The 26893-nt window shown below is 42.3% G+C and overlaps 1 protein-coding gene across 1 annotated transcript in view; it reads left to right on the forward strand.

Moving 5' to 3' along the window:
• col5a3a (collagen, type V, alpha 3a) overlaps window positions 1–25358 on the forward strand; it is a gene marked incomplete at its 5' end in the record, with an annotated part of 52588 nt that extends 27230 nt beyond the window's left edge. The window contains 44 exons of the mRNA XM_080044021.1: window positions 1319–1363; window positions 1783–1836; window positions 2664–2708; window positions 3097–3150; window positions 3824–3868; window positions 3990–4043; window positions 4155–4262; window positions 5165–5218; window positions 5575–5628; window positions 6199–6243; window positions 6454–6507; window positions 6863–6907; window positions 7097–7150; window positions 7297–7350; window positions 7582–7635; window positions 7762–7869; window positions 8198–8287; window positions 8543–8596; window positions 8785–8892; window positions 9212–9319; window positions 9445–9498; window positions 9706–9759; window positions 9940–10047; window positions 10285–10338; window positions 13803–13856; window positions 15318–15371; window positions 15642–15695; window positions 16267–16374; window positions 16486–16539; window positions 16635–16688; window positions 16853–16906; window positions 17290–17343; window positions 17470–17577; window positions 18018–18071; window positions 18214–18267; window positions 18371–18478; window positions 18601–18654; window positions 19313–19348; window positions 19824–19877; window positions 20294–20615; window positions 21122–21234; window positions 21379–21447; window positions 22300–22533; window positions 23113–25358. Of these exons, the coding sequence (XP_079900147.1) occupies window positions 1319–1363; window positions 1783–1836; window positions 2664–2708; window positions 3097–3150; window positions 3824–3868; window positions 3990–4043; window positions 4155–4262; window positions 5165–5218; window positions 5575–5628; window positions 6199–6243; window positions 6454–6507; window positions 6863–6907; window positions 7097–7150; window positions 7297–7350; window positions 7582–7635; window positions 7762–7869; window positions 8198–8287; window positions 8543–8596; window positions 8785–8892; window positions 9212–9319; window positions 9445–9498; window positions 9706–9759; window positions 9940–10047; window positions 10285–10338; window positions 13803–13856; window positions 15318–15371; window positions 15642–15695; window positions 16267–16374; window positions 16486–16539; window positions 16635–16688; window positions 16853–16906; window positions 17290–17343; window positions 17470–17577; window positions 18018–18071; window positions 18214–18267; window positions 18371–18478; window positions 18601–18654; window positions 19313–19348; window positions 19824–19877; window positions 20294–20615; window positions 21122–21234; window positions 21379–21447; window positions 22300–22533; window positions 23113–23259 (3396 nt within the window). The 3' untranslated portion in view covers window positions 23260–25358. The remainder of the gene's footprint in view (window positions 1–1318; window positions 1364–1782; window positions 1837–2663; window positions 2709–3096; window positions 3151–3823; window positions 3869–3989; window positions 4044–4154; window positions 4263–5164; window positions 5219–5574; window positions 5629–6198; window positions 6244–6453; window positions 6508–6862; window positions 6908–7096; window positions 7151–7296; window positions 7351–7581; window positions 7636–7761; window positions 7870–8197; window positions 8288–8542; window positions 8597–8784; window positions 8893–9211; window positions 9320–9444; window positions 9499–9705; window positions 9760–9939; window positions 10048–10284; window positions 10339–13802; window positions 13857–15317; window positions 15372–15641; window positions 15696–16266; window positions 16375–16485; window positions 16540–16634; window positions 16689–16852; window positions 16907–17289; window positions 17344–17469; window positions 17578–18017; window positions 18072–18213; window positions 18268–18370; window positions 18479–18600; window positions 18655–19312; window positions 19349–19823; window positions 19878–20293; window positions 20616–21121; window positions 21235–21378; window positions 21448–22299; window positions 22534–23112) is intronic.
• Between the last annotated feature and the right edge of the window lie 1535 nt (window positions 25359–26893).

The raw sequence follows: 26893 nt of genomic DNA on the forward strand, positions 1-26893 counted from the left end.
AACTATTAGTTCAACCTCCGCAACATTTAGTCATTTGAGCACATCATAGTTGCAATTTCTCCTTCCTCTGAACAAATTGCAAATGCTTTTGGACATGTATCAGTTGCTTTCATACAATTCTCTGCTGTTTTATAACATTGTCATTTGCTTATGTCATGTCAGTCAACTATACTTATGGATGCTGAATAGTCGTTCCCAATAAAACTAATAGTCTTCATTTCATTGCTTAAGTCATTACATACAAAATTGTTGAACTAGTTATCAAATTCTGTCAAGCAAATTTTATACCTTTCTTTATAATTTTTTCCTGGAAATGTCTCCTGAATTGAACAATTGCTCTCAGGTGGACTTCAGCTTACAATCACGAGGAGGTGTGTGAAGTATTAGTTGTAGCCAATGACTTTCCTCGCTGCATTGCAAGGGATAATATCCGTTGTGATGTAGATGAAAATATGTGGCCAGACAGACAGGAACGTCTGGATGTGCCAGAATGATTTACCTATATATGTTCAGTTACAATATGTCCTGTTATATTGTTCACATTTGTGCAAAGCTCTACCAAAAGGGTGTTTTTTTATGTTTGTTCTAAATAAGTGACTGAAGTGTATTTTTCTTTTGCACAATGCTGTAGAATTGCAAAGAGCATATACAGTAAAAATTTGAAACATACATATTCAGTGTCTTGTACTCACTTACTCCCCTAACTACAGCAATGTGTAGCTTTACTGTCGTTTTCAAAAGGCTGTACAAGTAGTGTATAGTGCTGTCTTGAGCATTTTCAGGTAGTGTCACCGAGTTCTGACCTTCTTTTTGCATTGGAAAACACTGAGAGAATAAACTGTCATAATGAAAACATGACAAAGCCATTTGACTATCTTGTTCATAAACGATGGTGTCATGACTTCTAATTTTGATGACACTGGCAGTTTCATTGACATGAATACTTGCTTTTGAGGAATAGACTATCCATTTTGAGCAAGTGACGTACTTTTGCAGGTTATCCACTAGGTTTTGCAGTTTGCAATTGTTTTGAGAAATGCACTAACTGCTGTGCAAATGTTAATAGTGATGTGAGAAAAGCACCAAAGCGACTGAGAAAAACTGTAATCATATACAGGAGATGTAATCAAAATGTAAATTTCCCAGCATGTCAACAATCCACTCAACGCCCTGCACTGCAAAAGGCCACCCACACATACTGCCCATGACACACACAGGCCATATTTAATGCACACAGATTCAACCTTAACCCACAACTCCCAGTCTTTCTCCGTGGTGTTGTGACACTTAACCTGATTGATGCTTTGTTCCGGTCCAGGGCTTGCCCGGTCCTCAGGGTCCCATTGGCCTGCCAGGAGAGAAGGTAGGTAGCATGTCTCTCACTTCATTTCAGAATTAAAGCTGTGACCTTTCTGACCCCTGTCATTACATACCCAGGGGACAACGGTTGAGCTGGAGTGTACAACCACAACCATTCCTAAGCTCCCATTCAGACAAGACATAGCTAGACAGGAAATCAATACACCAGAAACACACACAGGGGCATAACAGGCAGGCACCACAAGGGACAGCCTATGCCCGTGAACATTCACGAGGGCTAGACCGATAAAATAAATAAAAAATGTACTTTTTTTTATTTCTTTCATCATTACAAAATGTTTGGATGAGGAGCAGCCATGTGTGAAATGTGCAAAGTGGTCTCTAAGGCACAAGTCGAGGTGCTATATCATATCCTAAGCTCAACTCAGCTCACTATTCATGACTCTCCTTTGTCCGATACAGGGTCCCCAGGGAAAACAAGGCATGCTGGGACTTGCAGGCATCGATGGCCCTTCTGTAAGTACAGACACAGAAATACATGAATGCACGCCATTGCTCAAACTCACATTAACCTTCGCACGTCAAGCATCCATATACGTGAAAATAAAGAGTGCATGGACTGTTGCAAGTGCATCAGTCAACTCAAGATTCTCAATTGACAATGCAACTGAACATGTGCGACTACTCGACAGCTATCAACTGATTTAATAGAAGAGTCTTCAGAGTCGGCACAGCTTGCTTACCTGTCTATTGATACGCTTTATTTTTTACAGAATCCCTATAATATATACAAGACTAAATCCCTAGAAAAAAGCTATATACATCACCTTATGACCTGAGCTTCAATGTACTTATCCATAGAGGAGTAGACCTAGTCAGCAAGCCTTTGGTGTACACTGTTGGTTGCTGTAAGAACTGTCCGTAAAAAATGAGAGAGGAAAACTAAATTGCCATCTTGCATTTTCTGCGTCTGCCAATAGGGGGACACAGTAGGTATCTCTTGAATAGATTCAAAGTGTGACATTTAGAGAAGAATGAGAAATCTTCCCGAACACAAGGGGTTTCTCATCTCTCCCCACAATGCATTTTAGATTGCAGTCAGACACATTTGAATGAGTTTCACTTAATGTCCCCTCCTCCCACGTATTGTTCTGCCAGGCTTTGTGACACAGAATGATATTTGCACGGCTCTTCTGGCTCTTAAGCGCCGCTGGTGTTTCCTTTTCTTCATTGGTTGGTTGGTTGCTCTCAGAAAGTGTTCTGTTAAAAAGGAGTGAGACAATGATGATGTATTTTGCAGCAGCCGTGCTAAGTTAATCTGAATCCTGTTGTCTTGGTTTCAGGGTCACCCAGGAAGAGAGGGCCCCCCGGGAGAGAAAGGCATCCAAGTGGGTAACTGCATAATCTGAAGGCTTGCCTGCCTGTAATAGTCAAGATATTCAGAGTGCAGTATCATGCTTTCTTCTTTCCTTCGCCATCTATTCTAACTGTGCACTCACACTCACATTAGGGTTACAATATTGCTCATCGTTATAATCATTGTGTTCTCTTATACGATGTCATCATCTTTATTGTGCGGCAGGAGCATTACCTCATTAGGGTCTGCGGCATGCACTCATCAGCATCATCATCCACTTCTTCCATTTAACCAAATGCTAAATGACAATCAAGAACAGGACACAGGAACTAAGTGCCCTGCTGCTTACTCATAACCAATCAGAGCAATGCATTTTAGCTAACACTGAAGGATGATGTTGTTGTTGTTTTTCGACACAGGGTTTAGCAGGTGCTTCGGGGCCTGCCGGTTACCCAGGGACCAGAGGAGTCAAGGTGAGCTATAAATGCATCATGATGTGGAAGTGTAACGTCCACCCAGATATCTGTTCTCCTTTGCACACTTCATTCAACTCGTATGTTTACCTGCGAAACCGACAAGCTGTTTGAGTCCATGACTGACACATGACAGACACGGAGGCAGAGCACCTCGGCTCTCAAGGGGACTACTATAACAACAGTGTGTAAAAAGATTTGACGGATGGGAGAAATGTCAGTCTATGTGTGTGTGTGTGTGTGTGTGTGTGTGTGTGGTTTTGTGGAGCAGTCCATTTTGACAGAGTGTGCTTTTGAAATGGAAGAATACAAGTAATAAAGGTGGCAATTTGCTCTGTGTTTGTTTTTTGTTTTCTTTCTGTTGTTTCACATTAACTTGTCTTGTAATTTGGCTCAACATCAAGGGGAAGCTTGTCTTTATTGGCAAATCATTAGTATGAAATCAATCTAATAACTGATGTCAAATGTCAATAACCGCTCAGTAACAGAGCAATGTTAGGGGCGTAGAGAAAAAAAATCAATACACACACTTATAAATCATTTCAGTGTCTTACACTGGGGTCTTTACTGGAAATACAGTTTCTCAATGCGAGGCTTTTTCTTGTGAGTAGAGTTGTCAGTGATGCCAGATATTGGTTAAATGAAATGGTTCCCTTCACTTTGTTTTTTACAGGGAGGAGAAGGAATAAGGGGTCTTAAGGGGAGCAAAGGAGAGAAGGTAAGTCAAACACACAGTCGTTTATTTGTAGCTTGTTGTCAAACTAGTGTGACTGTCAAAGACGGGCAAATTCAAATGTAAGGATTTTTAATAAACATAACCTCTCCTCAATGCACCATAGGGAGAAGATGGCTTCCCGGGCTTCAAAGGTGACATGGGCATCAAGGGAGACAGGGTGAGAGCGTCAGAAAAACACAACACAAGCCTATAGCATTCCTCCCAGTTATTTTGTATTCAAGTGAAGATACAATCACCACTTCCCTCATACTCTCATTCTTGTCTTTAGGGTGATAACGGAGCCTCTGGCCCCCGTGGAGAGGATGGACTTGAGGGGCTTAAGGGCCAAGTGGGGTCCCTGGGAGAAGCAGGCGCTCTTGGGATAGCTGGCGAGAAGGTACTTTTACATTACAAGACCAGTTTGGGGCACAAAAGACTAGGATAAGGACCTCCAAAATTAGGGGTGGCGAATCCTATCTCCTCACAAAAAAATAATAATAATTGAATTTCTTATTTTTTAAATATTTTATTTAAAAAATATATATAAGTATTTTGCTGCTGCCTGTATGTTGATTTGCCTAAAATCACATGCATTACAAGCTTCAAATTAAAATAGACTTAAATGAAGAAGAATAAGACATGGACTTTAATTTGATTTCATGCCAATAAAACGCCTCTTAGCGCACAGTGGACTGGAGCAGATTCTGAAATCCTCTTTTAAACTGAATCGTAAATTAGATTTTGAATTGAATCGTGACCCCAGGAATCGAATCGAATCGCAGGATTCCAAAAGATTCACAGCCCTCTCCAAAAGACTATCTCTCTCTCTGCAATGCAACCGTTATGCTTCTACAGTCATTAAAATGTTAGGTAGTACAGTTACACTTGTTTCTTGTAGCCAAGTCTTCAGTTGTGACAAAACTTTCTTATAAAGCGTCTAGAAATCGTTGCAAATACTGAACATATGGATTTTAATGGCCTCACATTTATTACATCTGGTCACACAGCCCCTTCCTACGGCAGAACTGCCACTAAACTAAAATGCGCATGTTTAATCTTTCTGTCATCACTGTGTGCATTTGGAGATATATACCGCAGGATCGGTACATGCATAGTCAGCAGTAATGTCCTAAAAAGTCGTAATTAAATGGTGTTTACACACTTCCCTTTTCATTATTTATTTGGGTTGTTTATTCCTCCCCTCTTATCCTGCCTCTCTCTCTCTCTCTCTCTCTCTCTCTCTCTCCCTCTCTCTCTCTCTCTCTCTCTCTCTCTCTCTCTCTCTCTCTCTCTCTGCAGGGTAAACTTGGTGTGCCTGGATTGCCCGGATACCCAGGAAAACTAGGTTCTAAGGTGATTTAGCTTTGATCAGCTATTGTGATCAGTTAATGTGTTCCTCTGGCCCTTTTTTTATCAGATCTCTTTAAACCAGCAGGATGTGTGTGTATCTTCGGGCCTGGACTGTTTCCTGTCTGATTAAAAATGAAGGATGATAAATGGCTTATTAAAAAAAGCCTATTTTATTAATAGTCCACTAATGACATCAATTCATTACATGTTGATGAATGGTGTATTTAAGGCTGTGTTGGGCTCACGGATTAGATTTGCTTTAATTTGATACAGTGGTTAATTATACGTTAATGAGACATGGGGGCTGAAGAGTGATGAATGGAGGGCTGACGCTGATTAACCTCTGTGTGTGTCTCCAGGGATCACTTGGCTTCCCCGGTGCGGCCGGGGTCCTGGGAGACAAAGGACGAAGGGTGAGGACAGCGCCGTCATTTCAACCCCACGTTTAAATTCTGCCTGCTTCAGATTATTAATATTACGTTGCTTAAAACTCACCTCTTTTCGCACTGGCTTTTAAATACAAATTGAGCATGACATTTTGATGTTTTATTATGCTCCTATTTATTTTTTCATGTTGCTTATACGGTATTTTCTTGTGTGTGTTTTTGAGCCTGTACAGAAGCACCTTGGTGAGCTTAGGTTGTTTTAAAGGTGCTCCGAGGAACTTTCAGTTTGTGTTCATTCTTGCACCCCCTTTGGACAAAAGCGGTAGTGTTTTTACCACGCCAGCTGTTGTTCCTGGGTGGGCGTCCCCATGACAAAGGCATTGACAAAAACCCTTATAAAGATAGCATTCTTTGCACAGATGGTCTTTTTTTGCTGTTATATGTAATTTATGATCATCAGAGGATGAGACTGTTTCAGAAATATGTAAAAGTTCCTCGTAGCACTTTTAAATATGCTATATAAATAAACTTTGACTTGACTTGACTAATGCAGCTGTTTGTAAAATAACTTAACAATTGTTCACCTCTACGATGCAGGGTCCAGCTGGCCAGCAAGGGCCTGGGGGGCAAAGAGGTCCTAATGTGAGTAGAGCTATAAGTCAGATGCCTATTACACCATGTGTTTTTCTCACTGTATATAGCTGTATTTGCACCAATTAGACATCCATTACAACTTGCAGGAAGCACACTGCTACATCACTGCAGTGTTGTTTTCACTTCACCCAGGGTTTATCTTCCACCACTGGATGAGTTATGCCTGTGCTAATCAGACTGCTGTTTGCTTCCCAATAGGGAGTACGGGGGGGAAGAGGAGCAAATGGGCCTACTGGAAAGCCTGGAGACAAGGTGAGCACACCTCGACATATGTGCACCCAGTTACACAAACATAAACACACACGTAAACACACACGCACACACACCTTAGCAGTTTCAAGAAAAATATGGGTGAATGCACAGACCCAATTGGAGCTGGTTCGTTGCGGTTCACTTTCGAGATGACCATGGCCATCTGCTGCAGTGAGATGCGACCGTGTAAAATGAAGCATCGCCTGCCATGCATCGGTTTACACTCTCAAAGGCCATCTTGGGAAAGCTAAAAACATTGTTTGGCAGATGAAAAAACGAAAAAATATCGGCTCGGCTCATGTTTTCCGCTAATTTAATTGTGTTTTTATTTGTCATCTGCTTGTCCATCTGCTAGGGTTCCTCTGGACAAGACGGTCCTCCAGGATCCACGGGAGAACAGGTAATCATGTGAATGTTGGATATTACTGGCCATGCCATGGCTAAATAAGATCATGGCTGTGCAGCATTGATTTATGAGGCTGTATCTCGAGATGTCGAGATTGTTTTTTTCTGGCTTTGCAGGGACCGTAAAAATGAAATCTGGGGGTTTGAGACAGCGGGTTTGACAGTCTGTATTATTATTTTCTAGGGGCCCGGTGGACCACAGGGAAGACACGGTGAAGCAGGACCTAAAGGGCCTAATGTGAGTGGGCTGAGATGGGAATGCTCAGTGTGTTTGCCCTATCGTTTAATCTTACTCATTTTTTACAGCATCTTGTGCACATTTTCTGCTCACCTTTGCTAGTGTTCAGTTCATGACGATGATGTAAGAAAATGCTTTTGTTTCAGGGTCCTACTGGAAAAGATGGACTACCAGGTCATCCAGGCCAGAGAGGGGAACCAGTGAGTCACTTTTATTGTCAATAAAAGCCATGTATAAAGAGCCTTTTTTTCTCTGTTTATGAGGTGCACACTCTGGCATTAACTTAAGAGAGAGAGTTGAGAGTCCACAACATGATCTACTGGATGTGTAAACACAGCAAACAAGCCAGAAGCTATGACTGAGTATCTCACCGACTCTTGTTTCAACTCTTAGCTAATGATGCACTGGACTCACTTGTCTTATTCTTTCAGGGCTTCCAAGGAAAGAATGGAGCCCCTGGACCCTCAGGTGTTGTTGGACCACAGGTGAGCGGGTCAGCTAACGGTATAGCTAACACGTTGATTCTTAAGGAAACAGCTGTTTGTTTTGGATGGCAAGTTTAAAAAAAGAACTTTTCAGTGATGAGCGTTGTGTAACTTGGATGTTTTCAGGGCCATTCTGGTGAGACAGGACCAACAGGTGACAGAGGTCACCCGGGTTCCCCTGGACCACCCGGTGAGCACGGTTTACCAGGAAGTACCGGAAAGGAGGGTGCCAAGGTGAGTGGTCTTCATCATAATGTCATGATCATAACATCCTGTCATATATCGCTAAGATACTGATGTATTAGATAAAGCCAAAGGAACCTCTCAGCTCTGCCTGAATATATCCTATCTCCTGGGTCTCATCCTATCCGCTAATTTGCTAATAAATAACAGCGGGAAACCATGCGCTGTTGAGTATATCATGGCTCGTAAAAAGATAAATGTTCCTTCTCTTGGTGTGACTCAGTGGTTGGTGTGATTTATGATTGCATAAGGGCCCTGCTGGCTGCTGGCTACTTGCCTCATCTCTAATCACATATGTGTGTGTATGTGTGGTTTCCAGGGAGACCCAGGTCCGCAGGGAGCCTCTGGGAAAAGTGGCCCTGCAGGGCTCCAAGGCTTCAGAGGGAGCCGAGGGAACCCTGGTGCTATGGTAATGCAAACTCCCATACATCCTCACTTCAGCACCTCCACTCACTATCAACCTCAGATTCTCTTGAAAATGAGACGCTTGCGATTTTTACGAAAGTGTGCCCACGACGTTAGACTTTTGCAAAAAGAAAGAAAATCTGCCAAAACTGAAACAAAGCTTTTTATTAACTAACTCAGGTGGTAAACTGTGTGTAGTGATTAGGTTGTGGATTGATTTGTGACCGCTTTGTGTGTGTGTGTGCCTGTGTCTCTTCAGGGTCCTGCAGGTCTGAAGGGAGGAGAGGGCCTACCAGGTGTTGCAGGAGCTATTGTAAGTCAGATTACTTCCTACCCCATCCCCGCTCTCTTTGTTCAGCCGCTATGTCAGATGGAAATACAAGGGCACTTGAAGCGGGAGGCTGTTTCCATGGTGATCAGTGATCGTGACCACCGCATTAAATCAAAGAGGGAAGTGTGTGACGGTCTCCATTCACCTCTCTATCTGCTCTATGTTCACAGGGCGCCACTGGAGAGCGGGGCGCCTCGGGGCCGGCCGGGGCCATCGGGGAGACGGGGAGGCCTGGTGGAGTGGGCTCTGCCGGGCCCATGGGGGAGAAAGGCGAGCCAGTAAGATTTGGAACATTGCCTATTTTTTGGTTTCTGAAGCAAAAATGTCCACTAACTAACATTCAATGTGCTGTACCGTCACCTCCGAGCACTGGGTGATATACAACCTGTGATCGTGATCTCGTTTTCTGGAATTTGTCACAATGAGAAAAGAAAGCGAGGCAGCGTACATGAATGTAATGTGATCAAGCCAAGTGTGAGTTTCTTTCCCGGTATATAGACACATTAATCAATGTGTCATGCTGCTTTACGGGGATAATACGTATTGTCGCATTTTGCTAGATGTGCGTGTGCTGTTTCTCCACCATCTGCTCCCTAGGGAGAGAAGGGGACTGCAGGCCCCGCCGGGCATGATGGAGAGTCAGGACCTGGGGGGCTGCCAGGGATCACTGGACCTTCTGGGCCTCCAGGAGAGGACGGGGACAGGGTTAGTTTACATGGGACCGCTAGCATGGACCAAAGCACTGCAGTGATTATGGGACTTAATAGTTTGTTTGTTTGTTTGTTTGTTTGTGTGTATGTGTGTTGACATATGTGCATCTGTCTCCATAGGGAGAGACAGGAGGACCAGGCCAGAAAGGCGGCAAAGGAGACAAAGGAGGAGCAGTGAGTATGAATGCAATACAAAATGGCCCTAGCAATGCATCAACAGGAGGTGGAGGAAAAATTGGCTTAAAAAATGTATTTGGGGCAATTAACCACAGCAACTGTTTGTTTGGACAGTACATCCTCTGTTGGAAGGAGCAGATGGTTTTAATCACGTTTATTGAGCCTCTGCATGTGTATTGAATTTTCTCTCTCTCACTGTTCCAGGGACCCCCAGGACCTGTTGGAATTCAAGGACCAGTGGGCCAGACGGGACCCACAGTATGTTGCACAAACTCAATAAAAACACACGGTAATAAGTTAATAAGTTACTATGGGATTGTTAATTGCATTGTTGACAATGGCAATCTGCCTGTGTGTGTGTGTGTGTGTGTGTGTGTGTGTGTGTGTGTGTGTGTGTGTGTGTGTGTGTGTGTGTGTGTGTGTGTGTGTGTGTTTCAGGGTACAGATGGTGAGCCTGGCCCTCGTGGGCAACAGGGCATGAACGGGGCCAAAGGAGATGAAGGACTCAGGGGCTTTAAGGGGACAGTGGGTCCCTTTGGACTGCAGGTAACACAACACTAGCAATTATAAAACAGCCTGAATATCCACTGGATTGTCCCTTGTTTCCCATGTATATACTTTCCCATGTCTACACCCCGTTGCCATTTCCTGCCTGAGCATGGGCATATTTAGTTTAGTTTATTTCGATCACATAGATACACAACATTACATACCATAAGTAAAAAAAGTTGTCATCTTAATTTATACTCAATAGTACATCATCTGCATATTTTGCCTTTGTAGGGAATGCCAGGACCACCAGGAGAGAAAGGCGAGACCGGGCATGTTGGTTCAATGGTGAGTTGAGTATACTGCTCAGCAATCTCAGACACGTATAACACTTATCTCAACCTTGCCTTTGGACCAGAGTCAGTCCCTCCGGTCTGTTCTCAACACCACTTTCTTCACATCATCTTGCACCGTATGACTTTGCATTGTATTTTGGTTCGTGTCTGATATTGAATTCCAACTTGACTTTTTCTTCACTTTTCCAAAAACCTTTGAATGTGTTTTTCAGCTTGGACCGCTTTTTTTTTTTTTTTTTTTTCTCCTCAGTATCAAAAGCAGGGTAATGGATCTTTTGAAGATCAAACATATATACATGCATTCATTAGAAGAATAACAAGGAAGTGATTTCTTGGAATAGTTAGGGTGTAATACAGAGGGTGTCTGTTAATTCATTAGTAATGGTGTGTTCTCAAAACTGCAGCACTGTACAAACGACACTGCACCATAACGAGTAGTAGTGTGCCACACAGAGAATGATCTATGAGTGCAACAATCACCTACTGACAGTAGAAAATCAGTTTGAAATGCAAACCCCATTGTGATGTATCTCAAGCTCCCTTCATACAAGAGAATTATACTGTAATACAATAATTCCATGGTTAATTATTATTTCGTAAAATGAGAGAAAATGTCATTTCCGAAAAAGCCAATTAAAGAAACAAAATACTATAATGGGCCAATTAGGTGGACAGGAGAAATGATCTTGTTTTTTGAAGATTCTTTTTGACCTAGTATAGTTTCCCAGATTACGCTCTATGAACTATAACTGGCCCCACAAACACCCCACCACAGCTCATTAAACTTGAATTAGTGTCACCTATTTATTTTGTTAGAAGCAACTGTGCTGATTCTGCTGCTGTGTGTTCAAGTAGTGAACCAACCTTTTCCCTTTGCCAATAATCATTAACATTTACCGCCCTCAAACTACAGGCCAGTGGTTCTGAGCGGGGCTGAGTCCTTGATTAGATGTGATTTAAATCCCTGTTGTGCAAATACGTGAAGACTGATCATTAGGGGAAAGGTTTTGAATTTAAGCTATTCTGCTCACACATGCCTAAGAGCCTTGACTGACAGTCAGCCAAACCTTTTGAGGAACGGAGGAAAACATGGCTTTATATTTGTGACTTGCTTAGACACGACAAGGCAAATAATTGGACTCATCATAACAGGAACAATCATAGGTGTCACTGTTAACCTTGATAATGGTTCTCCTGATCCAGGTTAGTATCCTATAACCACACCAGTATGCCAGCATGCACAATGTCAGGACCCTGGAAATGGCACACTTGAATTAAAAGCTGCCATTATAAGTAGACACACACACACACGCATTACAATTATGACACATTGAAAGTGTTTACATCTGAACAATGCTTACACATTGTAGGGGTTGTTAAAGCAATAAAAATTACACATGAGCTCTGCCAAGTAGTTGTCCTTAGCAGTTTACTCAATACAAGTCACTCAACCATATTATGGCATATAACATTGTGTTAAATATACTAGCAACTATAAAATACAACTTAAAGGTGAAGTGAGCGGTTTATTTGTGTTAATATATATGTGTTATATCACTCCATATTCCTACAGCAATCACTTCAACAGAGTGCGGACGTCATATCACAGGTCTCCAAGTCATTCTGATTTGCAGTAATAGCCCAATTAAAATGTTGTAGTATCCCGATTTTTTATCCAATCAGGAGAGAGAACGCTACAAACCGTCACTCGTCTCAATCATATATAGTATATACACTCCGTGGTCTCACTGCCGGTGCACGCCAGAGCAACAGATGAGTGAATGTGTATGCGCCTACAATGGCGGAACAGGTAAAAATCCTTCCCAATGTCTGTTTTGATGGTTTTTATCATGTTTTATCCGGTTTTATCACACTTATGGATCCGAGATGATGCTAGATAACTTGCTGCTTGAAGACCGCAATGCATTAATGTGGTGACGTAGGGACGAGCGAGGGGATTGCTAACTGCAGTAACTGACAGGAAGTTAGCTAAAAGAACCATTCCGCTTACAGCTCCTTTAAACAGAACTCTTTTGATTATTTTCCATACTGTATATCCCGACTGTATGTGTGTTGGCTATACAGTAACTATCTTTATCTTCTAAAATGATATGCATAATAATGATGGTGTAAAATCTTAAACAATCTCAACAAATCTTTTCAAATGTGGGATGGATCTTAGAGGCTGAATGACAAACGGGACCATGACTTTATGTGAAAGAAAGAGACACGCTCAGAGAGAATGCAGAGGGCCTGTATGGGAAGAAAAAGAAAAGAAAGAAAATATGGAGAGCGAGAGAGTGACGTAGAGGAAGCAGTGGAGCAGTGGAGTGGACGGAAGAGAGGAAGGAAGGAAGGAAGAGGCTGGGCACACTGATTGTGAGCAGGGAGACGGTGTGACAGCTGCTAATCAGATTAGCCCCAGCTCTGGCTGTCTAATGAGCATCCTCCTTTGTGACAGTCTCCTCACAGCGCCGTCAACCATGAACACACGCTCAACAAGATTCTCTACAGCCTCTCTTCTCCACAGCCAGATTAGGCAGCGAACGCATCAGAATGGAAGCAAAACAAAAGGAGAGAGAGACAGAGAGAGAAAGTGGGGAAGTTTCATTCATGTGTATGTGTGTGTGTGTGTGTGTGTGTGTGTGTGTGTGTGTGTGTGTGTGTGTGTGTGTGTGTGTGTGTGTGTGTGTGTGTGTGTGTGTGCGTGCCTGCTTGCGTGCATGCGCGTGTGTGTGTGTGTTACGGATCACAGAATTCTCCCCTCCAATGCTCCAGTATCTCTCCACCAGAAGGATATGTGTTTCCTCCAAACAGTCTCTCTCTCTCTCTCTCTCTCTCTCTCTCTTTCTCTCTCTCTCTGGACACAGATTGTCTGTCTCTCTGTCTCAGTGTCTTCCTTCTCTTTACGACACACGGCTCCCTCCAAGACTTCAGAGCGATTCAGAGCGTAGCCGTATAGCTCGACTGAAACTGAAGCAGAGCACAGTGAGGATTAATTGCCTGGCGCTCTCTTTAAGCTGCACAGAAGTCAAATGACATGCCGGCGTCACTGTGTGGCTCAGAGAATACTGTGGTCTGTCTTCTTGCACAGTGCAGGCTAGTAGGGGTTTCTTATTAATAAGAGAGGAATAAGAAAGCAAGTGGGGAGGGGGGAGGGGAAGGAAGAGTGAGAAGGAATCAGAGCCTGTGTCATATGCTGGGTAATGACCTGTCTGTTCATCATGTCACTATGATAATGATCATGGATACTGCTGGGGCCATTGCATAAGCCATCCACCATGGCCTGACTTCTAACTATCATCATTTCAATTAGGAGGCAGCAGCCCAATCCCTAATTCAAATTCTGTGTGTATTTCTGTGTGTTTCGTTGATGTGATATTTACTTATTGTCTGCACTGAGATCCAATTGAAAACATTTGATTTCTCTTTCTCTCTGTCTCTCTGTCTCTACAGGGGCCTCCAGGACAGCACGGCCCAAGAGGCCCTCAGGGGCCGAGCGGCGGAGAGGTACATTGCAGCATTTTTTAATTACTTCATTTTTTTTAAACTTGTTTTTGTATGTGAGCATGACTATAGTAATAAGTAAAATGAGCTCAATTGCAAAAATCTGTGTTAGATTAGTTGAACTAATAAATGCACCAGCATGGTCCATTTCATTGGGTAATGCTAATCAGCATAATCAAACAATTATCTTTTCCAGCATTACCGTATATCATAATTGTGCTCTTATAAATTAATAAATGTAGATCATCTTTCATAATTTCTGTTGGTCTGATTTTTACCTAATATCCTCACATCAATTTTGGATAACTCATTGAGGTTTAAAAAATATTTATTCTATGGTCTTGATTTTTACTAGGACTAAAATTGTATTTATACATTATCTTTCCAAAATCAGATTTTCACAAATGCACTTTTGAAATTTCACACACACCCTGGGACAATATTGGAATTCTGCTATAGTTATCAAGTGATGGCAGCTGCATGCCTTCCTTTTTAAGACACAAAGAAAACATGATGATGTATCAGCTTTGAATTCAAGATGTCTTCCATTAGAAGAAATATCTGAATTTCAGACTGAACAATGACCTATCGTCACACACCATGGATTCTTCTATTCTCCATCTCTTCATATAGAGTACAGTGAACACGTCCTGCCACAGACCCTCCACTGGGTTCTGAACGTTAATTATTCAATAGTATTAGGATATAATCTCTGGGAGAGAGTTATATTTGCTGCTCTATGAATCATTAAGAAGTATTAGACTATCATGCCTGAGAGGCAGTTATATTTACCCCTAGTAATGGCCGTCTCTCTACAGCCTCTTCCAATGGTCAATTATTCAGCAGTAAGCTGCAGAAATCTGTGTGAGCAACGCTAATGCTTTATCACAGGAAGCATGGAAGTACAGCGGTGCAGAGATGGTGGAATTCATAAAAGGATTGATATAGGAAAAGTGGAAAAGAGCGAAATGGGGTAGAATGGGGCGTGGTGAGGAAAGCAGCTGTCAGCAGGAGCTCTGTAGCAGTGCATTGCTGTACTCAGCCCTCATGTTTGTGCACTCTACCGAGGACATGCTTTTACTGGGTTTGTCTCAAGACATAATGCTCTGGCATACAAGCACGCACGCTAACATGCCCGCACACACATACACACACACACGGACAAACAAACAAACAAACAGGTTTCCAAGAGAGGGGGGAAAATAGCTTCCACTTCACTGTGACTCAGACACCATCCACATAGCAAAACCTGAGAAAAGTTGTCCTTGTGTTGGTGTGATAATTCTGTTCTAGTTTTAGCTTTGAGCAGGACTGCTGACAAACACACACACACACAACAAAAAAGATTTAAAAAACTGCAACAAGAACTTGATTTTCAAAAAGATCTAATGAATATTTCAAACTTGCCCTTGTTTTTTAAAGGCATTTTGACTCATGTTGTTCTTTTTCTCTTCTGCCTTATAGGGCCCAGCTGGAATGCCTGGTGGAGTTGGTCAGCCCGGAATTGTTGGAGAGAAGGTTAGCATATCCCATTAGCAACTATTATGCAGTTTGTCCTCATGCCTGCACATATATAGAATGAATGGTGTTTTATGTGTGTGTGTGTGTGTGTGTGTGTGTGTGTGTGTGTGTGTGTGTGTGTGTGTGTGTGTGTGTGTGTGTGTGTGTGTGTGTGTGTGTGTGTGTGTGTGTGTGTGTGTGTGTGTGTGTGTGTGTGTGCTCGTTTTAGCCAGCAGTGTCTGTGCAACGTGTGTGTTCTTAGTTGACCGAGTGTTCCTTCTCTATCAGGGTGAGGACGGAGAAGCTGGAGACCCTGGCTCAGTTGGAGAGACTGGTGGTCCGGTGAGTCCATGTTGCTCCCATGTGTCCTTACTGTCTTGCTCAACCCTCCATCTTATGTGGCTATTTCTCTTTGCACAACAAAGGAAGAAATGAAATAAAAACCAACATGGCACACTCCCCTACACAGGTTTCCATGGTCTTCCAATTCACACAACTATACTGTATAGAGGCAAATGCTAAACTGAAAACAAAAGGCCATTGAGGTGTTATATAGGTGCCCATCAGTACTGTTATATAGTCAAGGAAAGGCTGCCATATTTGTTTTGAACTTATCTGCTTTCCCTGAAATCTCATATCGAATTTTCTCCATATATAAAGTACTGGAGAACTCTATGAGCCATATGTCAAAACAGGGGGCTATCTCTTCGTTCCAAACCTTAAGAATCGTATTTTTTTTTTGCGATCACCATCCCACACTGGATCAACATAGCTTTCCAATGACTTACTTTTAAAGTCTCTACGTAGTTGTCTTGAACCAGCTCTTTCTGGGTTAATGGAGGATGTGCCAAAAGACATCTGAATAACAACCAATCACACCATTTCTCATTCCACTTGCTGGGTGTCCCTACAGGGTGCTAATGGTGATGTGGGAGAGAAGGGTGACTCTGGCCTGCCCGGTGCAGCTGGGCCTGCAGGAGTCAGAGGGACACCAGGGGAGGACGGACCCAAAGGCAACCCGGTGAGTCTTATAGTCCCTCTGGATCAATGACTGTCTCCCTTCCTCTGTCAGTCTGTTAATGTCACGGCGTGTTATATGATGGTTTCTGACTCACTGTTGTTTTGCCTACAGGGCCCTCTCGGATTCCCAGGAGATTCCGGACCCCGCGGAGAAGTTGGTGTCAATGTGAGTATTGTTTGCCCATCATTCTTTTATCATTCATCTGTCATCGACTTATTGTTTTGTTCTATATTTCTCTTGCGTGACATGTTTTTATCCAGGGAGTAGATGGTGGACCGGGGCCGAAAGGAGATAATGGAGAACTTGGCAAAGCGGTGAGCAATAAAATACAAAAAAAATCCCCCACTCAATACATCTGCTGACATCACTAGGAGCTGTTGTGTGCTTAGATTAAAGTGTGTGTTCTCTCTGATGAATGTTGCTTTCTCCTGTCACTATGTCAGTTTTAACTTGAATCCCTTTTTTCTGTCTATTGCAGGGACCTCATGGAGCATCAGGAGAGCCAGGTCCTTCAGGACCACCGGGGCGGAGGGTGAGCTCAGAGTTTTGTTTATGTCCGTGTGCCTGAATGCACTGAAAAATGTTTCCTTAAAAGTTTAAAAAGAAAAACTCATAATCGCAAGGCAACTGTCTTAACTTATTCATAACTTATCACTTATATTCAATTTTGAGTTCTACAGTACATACTAAGAATTTCAAAAATGAAACATAGTGACAATTGTGAAGTTTTTACTTTGAGAGGTACATTTTCATTACAAAGGACGTTTTTTGTTTGCCTCTAAACTCAGAAATCTAGTGAAGACAGTTGCCTCGAAGAATTGAGTTTTCATTTTTACAGCGTGTGAATTTTAGCTATATGTGTAATTCAAAGCTGTTGTCATTATCTCAGCGACATCTTGTCTCTCCCCACCCCAGGGTCATATAGGTGCTGCAGGGACTGAAGGGAAGCAAGGCTTGAAGGGTGCCACGGTAATGATAATGACCATGAAAAACGGTCCTGTAGTTGTGAATGGTTTCTTCCAACATAGCCCTTTTCTTTGATGTATTTTCCTCCTGATATCTCACTGTCTGCCTCTGTCCCTCTGCTCTGTATAGGGGACAACAGGGACCGAGGGCCCGGTGGGAAAGATCGGTCCAGCTGGTCCCCAAGGCCAGCCAGGGAGGCCTGGGCCAGAGGGTCTACGAGGCATCCCAGGACCAGCGGTCAGTACCCAGTGTTAAATGCTATTTAAAAAGGTGCTACGAGGAACTTTGAAATATTTCTGAAACAGTCAAATTTTTCCTCTGAAGATCATTAACGACATATAAAAGCAGCTGAGAATGCTATTTTCATATAATTTTTCTTAATGCCTTTCTCATGGGTAAGCTTACCCATGAACTACAGCTGGCGTAGTAAAAAACACACTACCGCTTTTGTCCAAAGGGGGTGCAATAGTTAACACCAACTGAAAGTTCCTTGGAGCACCTTTTATCAAAACTACATTGGCACCGTCACTGTGGATTCTGAAGCAACACTATTAAAACACTATTAAAAGAAACCCACTGGCAAGCAACATAAATGTCACAACATGAGGTCCTTTGTGTTTATTGAGTGCTTCAGGCTACTTTAAACTGATATTTAATACATGTGTTTTATCTCTTAGGGTGAACACGGATTAAATGGGCCACCGGGACTAACTGGACCATCGGGACCACTAGTAATATCCTTCTACTTGGCTTTTAAATCAAGCCTAAGGAGATTTTTCTATAATATTAAATAAATAAAAAGTTTTTATTCCTTACTCAACCAAACCTTGTTTCAGACACACTCAATCAACGCATCTGACATTGTGTTAACAGGGACCACCGGGACTTCCAGGATTGAAAGGAGAGCCTGGAACTTCGGGAGAGAAAGTGAGTGTATACTAAGCGGTTGACAGTCAGAACACACAAGTACCAGTATATCTAAACCAATGGAAAAAACAATGCTGATGATGAGCCCTGTCTGTGCCTACAGGGTCATGGTGGTTTGCTTGGTCTAGTTGGCCCACCAGGAGATTTTGGTGAGAAGGGAGACAGAGGCCTACCAGGGAACCAGGGTACACCAGGATTTAAAGGCGATGAGGTACATCATATTATCTTTGCATAGATCATATATGTGTGAATCTATGAATCATGATGCATCTGATACACTGATACACAAAGATGGTTCAGTTCACTAACAACATATGATTGTCCTATGTCCAGGGTAAGAAGGGCCTAGCTGGTCCCACTGGTCCACCGGGACTACCTGGACTCTCAGTAAGTCACATGGATGTTACAACAACGTATATGCTTTTCTGTGAGCAATGTATATTTATACAATAATGTGTTCAGCTTCCTATACATGATGAGCTTTTGATTTTGCTGAGTGTTGAGCCCAAAACCATATTTACATATATGTATTAACCTACGTGTACAGTTTGTCTATTCTATATGAACTGCTCATATGGACTCTATATACCTGTGGACTGCTGTATTTTCTCAATATCTGAAACCATTCTCTACAGGTTTCGAACCAAAAATTGCAAAAAGCCATCTGTCAATAGATGAACAGAAAGGCAAAGAACAGTTATTCCAAAGTACACAGCCAATGCCCTATAACGTTGGTGCAAATTCAAAAAGTGAAACTCGATGAATACTAATTTAAAGATCATATTTGAATCTCTATATTTCCTCTGCAAAGAGTAAAGCACTGGCTCGATCCAGAGAGCGTACAGTCCTGTTATTAAATCATTGTTATTTAGTAGAAAAAGTAACAATTTAGGCCATAACCCGCCCTATTAATAAGCAGGTGTCCAGTGTCCATTTTCCAGTGAATAATTGATCAGTATTTTTCAGTTTTTACTTGAGTAATAACATATTTTATGCTGTGTTTTTATATTTTTAATGTTTACTCTATCCCCCTCTCCACTCTTAGGGTGCATCTGGTGAGAGAGGATCGAAGGGAGACATGGTGAGTCCAGTAATCTGTCTTGTTTATCCATTGATATTCCTGTACTCACACATCAGCTTGGTTAGCAGCTGCTGGGGACATATGCTGGGGAAAAGAGAATTTTTTTTTTGTTTTTTTGGCTAGAATGTACCAATGCTTCATAATCATAATGCTCTGCTGTGTTTACCACATGTCTTTGGAACTAAAAGCCTGCTGTACAGCCACGCTTGCCTTGTGTGTTATTTTTCCATTGGGCCCCTTTTAATAGGATTTGGTTCTGGTGTGTGTGTGTTTGTGTGATGTTATGAAAACCACTATAGTGCGTCTCGGGAGCCAGGGCTTTGACCACAGAGTGCTGATGCACACAGCTAGATAATCCTATAAAGCAGCAGCCATGTCTGCTTGGATAAAGCTGGGATTTAGCCAAGTGGTGTGAGAGTGGCTTGAGGTGAGACGTGATTGACAGAAAGTTTTTTTGTCATCTTCTATCCTCCAGGGTGCTGTTGGTCCCAGAGGAGATACAGGTCGTGCTGGCCCCCCAGGACCTGCAGTAAGTACTGAGAAATGAAATGATACACATCAATGGCCCACTCACTTCTAGCTTTGTATCTCTTCCTTTCCCTTGCACCTCTTGCTCACCTCTCAAGTGGCCTTGAGGAAAGAGGGACCGACTAGTTAGAAGGTCCTGGTTCGATCCCCAGCACCTTGTTATTTGTTAAACTAGTGGTGGATGGTCTTACATCTACGGTGCTCCCCATTTTATACCATCGCGTCCTTGAGCAAGGCACTTAATCCCCAAACTCCTCCAGGGACGCTGCACTGTGGCTGCCCCTGAACTGTGGCTGACCCTGCGCGGGGACACCCCCCCTCCAAAGTGTTGTATCTTGAGAGGGGATATGCAACAATACAAAGTTCAATGTATCCATTGACTCATAAAGTAACTTAACCTCTCTGTGCTACTTCCAGGGACCCCCAGCGACACTGATTGAGCCCCTGCCTATGAGGGAGGGCAGGCGGAAGAAACGCAGGAATTCGGATCTGGCCGGTGGAGCAGCAGCCCCATCCACAGAGGAGGAGGAGGAGGAGGAGGGGGATGTGGTACTGACTATGGAAGACTTTCTCCAGGGAGATCAGCCTCTAGAAGACGCTGAGGGAATGGAAGAGGTCTTTGCCACACTGTCTTCCATGAAAACAGAAGTAGACCTGATGAGGAGGCCTCTGGGAACCTTCGAGAGCCCGGCGCGAACCTGCAAAGAGCTGATGATGGTCCAACCTGACTATAGAAATGGTTAGCAAAGACGCTGTTCTAACAATTTATGCCCATTTCACCTCCTTAAAAAGTTTTATCCACGAAAAAAGGGGGAAAATTAAAATGAAAAACTGGACACATTTTAAATTTGGAGGCATTCTTTAAAAAGTTTAAACGAGGAACTTTTAAATATTTCTGAAATTGTCTAATTTTTCATCTGTTGTATCATAAATTATACAAAGTGAGACCATCAGTGCAAAGAATGCTATTTTTATATAGTTTTTCTTAATGCCTATGTCGCGGGTACGATCACCCAGGAACTACAGCCGGCGTGGTAAAAACACTACCGCTTTTGTCCAAAGGGGGTGCAAGAATGAACACAAACGGAAAGGCCCTCGGAGCACCTTTAATAACATACAACCTTTTTAAGTCAAAATGATTTTCATCTCATTTAGCCAGCTACATGTTATTATCTTGTTGCCCTAGATGTGTTCATTATATCCACACACGATGCTTGATTGATGTGGTGTCTGTGCAATATGCAGGGGAGTACTGGATTGATCCTAACCAGGGTTGTAACCGAGACTCCATCAAGGTCTACTGTAACTTCACAGCTGACGGAGAGACATGTCTCTACCCTGACAAGAGGATTGAGATGGTAAGTCTCCAATCTCTTGCCGCAAGCCCTTAACAAAGCCGACATGGTCCTACTACATATACTGCACAAATCACTCCTCATATCCCTTAAGCCTGCACTGTAACTCTACATTATCCTCTCTCTCCGCCCCTTCTGTGTGTTTAGGTGAAATTAGCGGCGTGGAACAAAGAGAAGCCGGGAAGCTGGTACAGCCAATACAGGAGAGGAAAGCAGGTACAGAGAGACAAATAATAATCATCTAACCTCACCACCTGCCATTAATCTCAGCTGTCTCCAAATGCCAGGCAGTCTTTTTCAGCTGAATGACTCATCCTATTTGAGAGTGTATGAATGATATTCATGGAGGAACCTGCATTTTTACTTATCCATTTCATACGAATGTTTGTGTGTCCATCCACGTTTTTTTTTTTTTTGTGTGTGTGTGTGTGTGTGTGTGTAAAAATCTGCACATTGTGTAATTTGGTAATGACTTGTTAAATCGTGTGCAGTGAGGAGAGTTAATTTGATTTGGCCAGCAGTTGATTTCAGCAGTCAGGATGCACTGAGCTATCGGCAGATCCGTCCGATCGACTTGCATTCAGGGCAGCACTCGGAGCGCTGGCCTTTCATGTGCACCTGATCAGAGGTCTCATAACCCTCTCAGATAATCACAGGGCTGCCAGCACAATTGCAATTCACTGAGCTTCTCACACCAAGTCCTTGAATCTGCTACAGTTTTTTTTTTCCATCCGTTCTGCCTAATGTACTTTCCCTATCCCTGTGATTCTGTGGAGAAGTTGAGGTGACTTTTTGCATATGTATACTCATCATCAGTACACACTGGAAGATTTATAATACTACTGGTGGAATTTGAATTAGAACTAATATTTATTCTGACAAAGATTATAGGCTGAAATGAGTTTTTCTGTGGCTTCTTCGCCTGAGAAAAAAAAAACTTTTTCTTTGCATTTTTCTCTCATTGACTTGAGATTTTAGTGCAGACTTGTTAAAAAAAATTTGAGTACAGAACATATTGTAAAATTCCTCCTCCCTATGTAAGTGTACTAATGTATCTGTGTCATCCAGTTCTCTTACAGTGACAGGGATGGGAACCCTGTGCATGTAGTTCAGCTGACCTTCCTGAAGCTACTGAGTGCAACGGCCAAGCAGGGCTTCACCTACACGTGCCAGAACTCGGCGGGCTGGTTTGACAGCACCTCCCGCTCCTACCAGCATGCCCTTCGCCTGCGGGGCAGCAATGACGAGGAGCTGACACAGGCCAAAAGCCCCTTCATCAATGCAGTGCACGACGGATGCCAGGTCAGTGCAGGGCAGGGACATGTCAAGTAAAAGTGACCGATGAAAGGAATGAAACGGATGTGTTTATCAGATGTGATTAGGTAGTAGTCAGCTGGGACTTGGTTAAATAAATGGTTAGCCATCAAATCACTGGCTTTTATAAGGATTGAGAGACCAGGGGTTTGGGTACAACTTGTAAGTCAAATTAAAAGGAGAAGTAAGTGATATGGTCCTTTTAGCTAACTTCCTGTCAGTGACTGCAGTTAGCAGTGCCCTCCCTCGTCCCTACGTCACCCCTCTTTGTCAGATAGTGCCGCGATGGAGAGCAGGGAGTCATCATTAACGGGCAGACAGACCCGCCTCTTTATAGCGCTCTGTCTCCTGATTGGATAAAAACGAGCGGGTTACTCAAAATTGGATCTTGCCATTTCTGCAAAGCTGAATGACCGGGAGACCTGTGTTGTGAACTGTGCGTACTGTTTAAGTGATTGCGGTATGAATATTGAGGGATTTAACACGTATATTAACAACAAAAAGTATCACTTATTTCTCCTATAAGCCAAGTCAATTCTAACAACAGCTTTCATTTTTCTCTTTCAGTCCCGCAAAGGTCAGGAAAGGACTGTTCTAGAGATCGACTCCCCCTCGGCAGAGCTGCTACCCATTATAGATGTAGCTCCAGCAGACTTTGGCAACAATAATCAGAAGTTTGGATTCCAAGTAGGACCAGTCTGCTTCAATGGTTAACATCCTGTCCACAAAGAAAATAGAAGAAGAAGACAAAAAGACCTTCACAGCAAGTTTTACAGTAAAACAAACTGGACTTTTACCACTGCCCCAAATAATATTTAATATATTATGTTCCTGTATGTGGTGGGTTTGTGGAATAATATTTAAGACTCTTCAACAGCCAACGGTTCTATGGCTTTACAACAATAAGAAGAAACCACTAGGAAGAGGACATGCAACAGTGGGAACAAAGCACATTTACCAAAGGGAAATGTTCCAATCAGACATATTTAATTTTAAGTGTTTTTTGTTTTTTGTTTTCCTCACTGTTTGAGTGTACTTTATCCTCTAGAATTATGAGGACTACTGCTCCCCTTGAAGATGACCACTAAAACAAACGAAAAAACAGACAGATCAGACCGATCATGGAAAGGAACGGTCTGTCATTTTGTGGTATGGGTCAGTTAAGTAGGATCTTTCGGCCCATGGATGAACGAGGTGCTACCTAATGTTTTACAAGGACTCAGACTCAGAGTGAATCAGAGACATTGTCATATACTCATTTGCATGCTCAGATTTCACTATAATAACAAATGCCTAGCAGTTGTGAACTAGCCTGGCATATTAATGCCAAACAAGCACAGTGATTAATTTGCTATGCGTGGGAATGATAAATTGTCCTTTTTACCCTTCAACTGCAGTTTGCTCAGTGAATTGACTTAATTAGTATTCAATAGGCGTGGCTAGTTATTGAACCCAATACTTACTTGAAGGGATACGGTGTCCTTATTGGACTGCTTTCCTCCATGGGCTTGATGATAAGCTTTTTGAGCCCTCATTTTTCCAAAGACTACAGTACTGGATTATGTCAGAATAACATTATGTCTACTTGCTGTGCCAAACCTTAGCAAACAGGTTGAGGATAATCCAGGGCAAGAATTAAAAGCATGGTGTTTTAAATGTTCTCGGGTCTTCACTGCAGCCCCTTAATACCAAGAGAGACATTCTCTTAAATGCATTTAATAATTGCAGACTTAACCAGTTTTCACTTCTCTGACCTACTCAGAGGTTTTCGGTCAGACTACTATGTTGCTGTTCATTTGACTTTGCTCTTCAGTGGTGCTAAAGATGATTTTTTTTGTTGTATTGTATGTCACAGTGTTTGTGTGTCTCTGTGGGGAGGCTAATAGGACTAAAGAGGGAGAGGGGTTATTGCTCTCTCAGCAGTTACAAACACCCTCAGAGGCCGGGGACTAGTCTACAGTGTTTTTTTTTTTTTTTTGCACATCTTCTGGCTGATTGTGCCAATTTCACAGGGCCAGATAATAAAGGAGGTTATATGGACAGGTTCAAAACAATGCCGCGGTTGATCGCTTTAAATTAATAATCCACTCTTAAACCAGATTGATATCTGTGCTGTTCCACTGATTTTGTATAGTAAATCCAGTACCTATGAATACATACAACTGTCTACCTAACCTAGGAATAACAGCATCAAGACTGGAGTTATCACCGGGTAATGTTTTGACAACTTGATCCATTGTAGATTTTTTTGACGTTTATTTTAGATTACTTTTCTAAATTGTAGAGCTTTAAATAAGTGATTGTCCTCACACCCCAGTAAAACTTCCAGGTTCCATTATAGTGTTGTTCACTGTCTGTGGGAGCAGCTCCAGGAATTCGACATAAAAAAAATGAAAACATTATTACTAAAGTCTGTATGTCCATGTCATCTTAAACAGAGACTTTTCTTCAAATTAACAAATTGAGCTGTGAAATATTAACACCACAAGTATGTGTAGCCTATTCCGTATTACGCTTTGTTTTCCCCTCAAGCAAATTACATTTCTTTATGCACTGCCTACCTCCTCCAGCCGAAACAGTAGACTGTGTGTATGCAGCGTGTGTAATTGTAATTCAGTCCCGCTGTTCAATTTATTTCAAACATTCCACTAATGAACTCCTCTCCCTCGGTCCCTTCCTGCGCTGCCCCTCCTGTGTATAGTGTTGGTACTAATTTTATATATATACTGTACAGTTATTCTGAGGACTTTATGAGCAGTAACGTGTTGCCTGAATGAAAAACAAAATGTATTTGTCAAAAATGTACGTACTGAATGTGCGAATAAAAAACAAACATGAAATCATGGTGTTTTTTTTTCTCAAACCGATTCAAGCAGGTTAGAAAAATATCCATAAGAGCATGTGTCTGTCTACATTACAAAGTCCAGTCTAATACTATAGACAAATGAGGCTCTTCATTTAACCAACTAGTTCTACAACATTCCCCCGAACAAGCTTGCAATCAGAATTCCCCACATATATATATTCAACTCTGATTTGTTCCTCAGTTCATTTATTTCAATTAGCCCTGTTCTCAGTCCTCGGGAGAAACGGTAGGGGGAGGAGACGGAGGCAAGGCAGAGATGGATGGTGAGAACTAGAGAAGAGGTGAGTAATGGAACGGCCCGGGATAAGAAATGTGGCTGTTTGTGGAGATTTGCTCTGTTTGGTTGGAGGAAGCAAAAGCTCTGCTGACAGATATTTATGTGAGATTAAGAAGAGCGGGGGAAAAAATAAATGGTAAAAAGTGCCAAAGACCACTTTATATTTAGCCAGTGTTTGACTTTGTGTGGTTAGAACAATTCCATCCAGCCCCTTTCGCATACTATGTCCCTCCGTCTGTACTTATCTCAGTGTCTAGCACAAACACACAATAATTGCTTTTCAGACCCATTCGCGCAGACTCGCATTCAACCTCAACACACACGCTACTATTCTTGCAACACATTAAAGTACAAGACTCTCATTCCCTTTGGGGCCAATGTTCAAGGTGAGCGTCAATGGCAGAAGAATGGTTACCGTGTTATTTCTTTCTTTCTCCTTTCTGCTGCTCTCTTCCACTCAATTGAATTTTAACCACACTCAGCTCTTGACCAGGAAAGGTCATCTGTTGCCAGCGCCTCAGAATAATGATCAAGCAGAAGAGCAATGTGACTGTCAATATGGTATTTCTAGTGTACTGTGGCCTTTTCTCTCGCTCACATTCAACCCTCTAGTGCACACCATTCAAGTGACATTGTGTCTCCAATGTCTTGCATTTGCTTTTGCTGAGAGCCGAAGCTTTGTTGGATAGCATTACTGTAGTGCCACGCAACTGTTAGCTCTGTTGAGAGCAGAAATCATTACGAAAAGACTTATATAGAAAGAATAAATCCTTCCGAATTGAGTTGTCAAACATGACAATCATTTGGAAACCATGCACAGTCTCTTCACAGCACGGAGATAAAGCAGCTTAAAGCCAAGAATCAGCTCAGCTTTGTGAAGGCTTGTGGAAATCCTATGGAAATGAAGTCAGACTGGAAAGATTTACATTTCTTTGCCGACAAACATAAACATACAACATAAGCTACATGTGCCTGACACAAAAAATAATCTATAACGATATATTGTTTCAATTATTCATTTCAGATATCTTAAAGTCGTTTCATGCTACCAATACTACAAAAACTCAAATGTATTCATTCAATCATCATTACTCAGCATGCCTTTAGTGGCTTTGGTGACACAACCAAGCTAATGCACTCTGATCTGCAAATGTCAGTGTTATATACCGAATAGCAACAAACACCATAAGCTTTACTGTACAAAT

The sequence above is a fragment of the Ammodytes marinus genome (genome assembly GCF_949987685.1).
Source record: "Ammodytes marinus genome assembly, chromosome: 16".
Taxonomy (NCBI): Eukaryota; Metazoa; Chordata; class Actinopteri; order Uranoscopiformes; family Ammodytidae; genus Ammodytes; species Ammodytes marinus.